The following is a 3,441-nucleotide window of genomic DNA, read 5'->3' on the forward strand; positions in this document are numbered from 1 at the left end:
ATGATTAACTAAAACTATAATTTTTTAGAAAAATAAGTAAAATTTATTATTTTTTGTTGATATTTTTAATCATCAATCTAATTTTTTTTACTCTAGTAATTCAACGGTATATTTTTAGCTAATATTTTTAAATATTAATCATTAATTATTGATTAAAAATAGGTGAAAACTCAGGTGCAGTCGACTTCATGTGAAGTTGATAACTGAACCAACTTCACGCGACTGCACCTGAGTTTCCACTTTAAAAATAATAATTTGTGTTGTTTTCCTAAGATTTTTCTTTAAAAAAAATTGAAGAAAAGGCAGTGGTATTTATGTAATAAAGAATATAATGAAGAGGCAAATTCTATAAGCCCCATTACTTAAACCCCTTCAGACACTTCTCTCGCCCAACCAAAGAAAGAGAACACACCTTCTTTTCCTTCTCTCTTTCTCTCTCTTTCTTGAATCTCCTCTGTTTCGGTGGCAATAATAATGAACATGATGAACACAAAGAAGCACAATTACAAGCTTTCTGTGAAAAGAGCCACGAGAAGAAGTAGAAGAAAGCAAAGAACTACAACTACCCCATCATCAACAATGGTGATGATGCGGATGGCGAAGGAGAAGAAGAAGAAGAAGAAGAAGAAGAATATGAAGTCATCATCAAAGGTATCACAGAAGCTTGAAGCACTGAAGAATCTTATACCGACCAAGAACAACTACTACAACCACAACAACGACCGCATGGCGATGATGAAACCTACTGATCGATTGTTTCAGGAAACTGCAGATTACATCATTTCATTGAAGACAATGGTAGTGATCTTGCAGAACTTGATTGAGTTTTATGGAGACACCACCACAACCGCATCAACAACAACCACAACCACTTGTGAGAATAATGAAAATGTTGTCTTGTTATAGCTTAGCTTCTTTTCTTTTCTCTTTTTTTTTTCTTTTTTAATGTTCTTTTTTCCTTTTTATTTATAATGAAGAAAAGAGGGGGAAATGAGAATATCTTTGTGATGGTAGTCTCTCTTTTTAGGCGTAAAATTTCAGGAACACTCAGATGCAGTTAGCCAGTTAATTTTTTTTTTTTTGGTGACTGTTAGCCAGTTAATTTCATATGATAGTCATATTTGTTAAATTATTTAATAATTTTTAATTATCAATTTCATATGAAGTTAATTTCACTTAAATTTTTATCAATATTTCAGGTATTAGCTATTGAAAAAGTTTAAGAATCAGCAATTTTATTAAATTCTGGCTAGCATATAACCAGTAAAAAAAAGAGTAATCTCACATCATTTAATAAAATTTTACACCATTAAAAACATAATTGATAGTTACTTGATGGTTACAAGTTACAAAAGTTGTCAGTTACTAACACTCCTTTTAGCTATTTACAAAACCGTACTTAGTAGTCTCTTTATTTACTATTCCCTTCTTCTATTATTTATTTATTTTTAATTAGATTCACTTAGATTAATTGTTTGGTTTGGCAGAAGAGAAAGTGGTAGTACTACAGAAGTGAGGATGATTAGAGAAAATTCAGAGCAATTATTTTTATCTTTTGCTTCTTCGGTTTTTCTCCTTCGAATAGCATAATTTGGATTTTTTTTTTCTGTCAAGACATTATTTTATTTTGGTTCTTTTGTTTTCTTTTGAAAGACCTCATTTGAGTTTAATGGCCTAATATGTGACAATAGATCTTAATACTAGTTTTTTATTCATTCTAGTGAAATTTGTATCCAATTTAATGTGAGTTCTTTTTATTGATCTACCCCAGGAGCAAATTAAAGCTATCTCTTTAGCCATGTTCATTATCTATTCAGCTGCAATCTATGACCACATTGAAGCAAAAAACAAGTAGTAATCACTCAAACTGATGAAGCCTAATTTTGGTGGCAAAATGTTAGGGAGGACAGTCTTTTTGACATCACCAATTTGGTTAATAAAATAACAAAAATATTACTTACACATTAAATTCACTCATAAATTAGTCATTATATATTTATATTCATAAGTGTTATTTTATATATTTTAAATATGTATTATATGTTAACATAAATTTTATATAAATGATTAATTTGATAGTTTATTTTTTAATGTACAAACAACACATGATATGTCCAATCTGATCACCAACTGATGATAACATTGCACCAAAAGTGTAAAATTGAATTTGATTTAGTATTAGTATAAATGACTCAATTTATATCGTTAATGGACTAAAATTGGGTCTCATACTTTTAATATTTATTAGCCATTAAGTTGGCACAATGACAGTTAATTTTATACATAAATATTTTGTTAATTAAATAGATAAGAAATAATTTAATTTATAGTTATAAAAATAAAAAATCAAATTAAGTATGTTCAGAACTGAGAAAGTTAACTTATTATTAAATAAAAATTCAAAGACCAAATTAAATCATATATGTTTGAATGGAGAAAGTTTGAAGGCAATGAGAAGGGTGAATTTTTCTGGATAAATCTCAAATGCAAAATTTTAAACACAAACAGTTAAACATAAAGATATTATTGCACCTTATAGATAGTAATTTTATATTTAGTTTCATACACATTTAACCTTTTAGTTGATTTAAATATTATTTTAGATTTTTATAGTGGAAAATTGGTTTTAATTGCAATGCATTAATAATGTAAAAAATTTCATTATCATCAAATCAGATTGTTTAATTTGTATTTATATGATTATTTATTATTTTTTCAAAGACAATAAGTTATAAAAATTTCTAATTAAATAATGTTATACGTATAAATTTTTTTATCAATCAAATTTAATCAAATTAATCTAATATCAATAAAAATTATTCTCATTACTTTCACTTATTTATTCACTCGAACTTTATTATTCAATTTGATTGGACTTATTTAAAAAATAATTGGTACGTGTCACATTTCTCTTTCAGAATTTGCTATTTATTTGAAACCGCATCATCCACATTCCACAGTCAGAGTCGTTGATACCCAATTCTTCTCCAGATGATAGTTGTATCCTAGTAACATATTTGTCCTCAGGTGCTATGCGAATTGCAGTGTAATACAGACCCTATACTATAGAGATAAAGAGAGAGAGAGAATCCCCATATATTTTTCAATAGTGAAACCACCGCAGTGTAAGGTATTATTTATGGAATATGGGGAGTGGTGAGTGATTATTTAAGAGGGCGTAATATAGATGCATGGGGTATATAATGGAGTATGGCACACAGTAAGAAACAGTAGTCGCTCTCAGGAAAAAGGGCATGTGCAGATGAGAAAGAGAGAGCGCAAATGGTGCAGAAAGACACAGTTACTCCTTCTGATTCTGCATCTGCCAACACTCAATGGGGGACATGTGCTCATGCATGCCTACCCTTCTTCTACATCTAAGTAAACTTACATTATTATATCATGCTTTTTACATATTTTTTATTTTTATATCAAATATTT

General features: G+C 28.6%; 1 protein-coding gene across 1 annotated transcript; it reads left to right on the forward strand.

Moving 5' to 3' along the window:
* LOC107621868 lies at nt 371–1,069 on the forward strand. Its single transcript, XM_016323850.2, has one exon. The coding sequence runs from the start codon at nt 475–477 to the stop codon at nt 904–906; it is 432 nt and encodes a 143-aa protein (XP_016179336.1). The 5' UTR covers nt 371–474; the 3' UTR covers nt 907–1,069.

The sequence above is a fragment of the Arachis ipaensis genome, chromosome B10 (genome assembly GCF_000816755.2).
Source record: "Arachis ipaensis cultivar K30076 chromosome B10, Araip1.1, whole genome shotgun sequence".
Lineage (NCBI taxonomy): Eukaryota > Viridiplantae > Streptophyta > Magnoliopsida > Fabales > Fabaceae > Arachis > Arachis ipaensis.

What these genes read in the sequence shown, in the direction of transcription:
- LOC107621868 (XM_016323850.2), top strand. Translation starts at nt 475, where the DNA reads ATGAACATGATGAACACAAAGAAGCACAATTACAAGCTTTCTGTGAAA.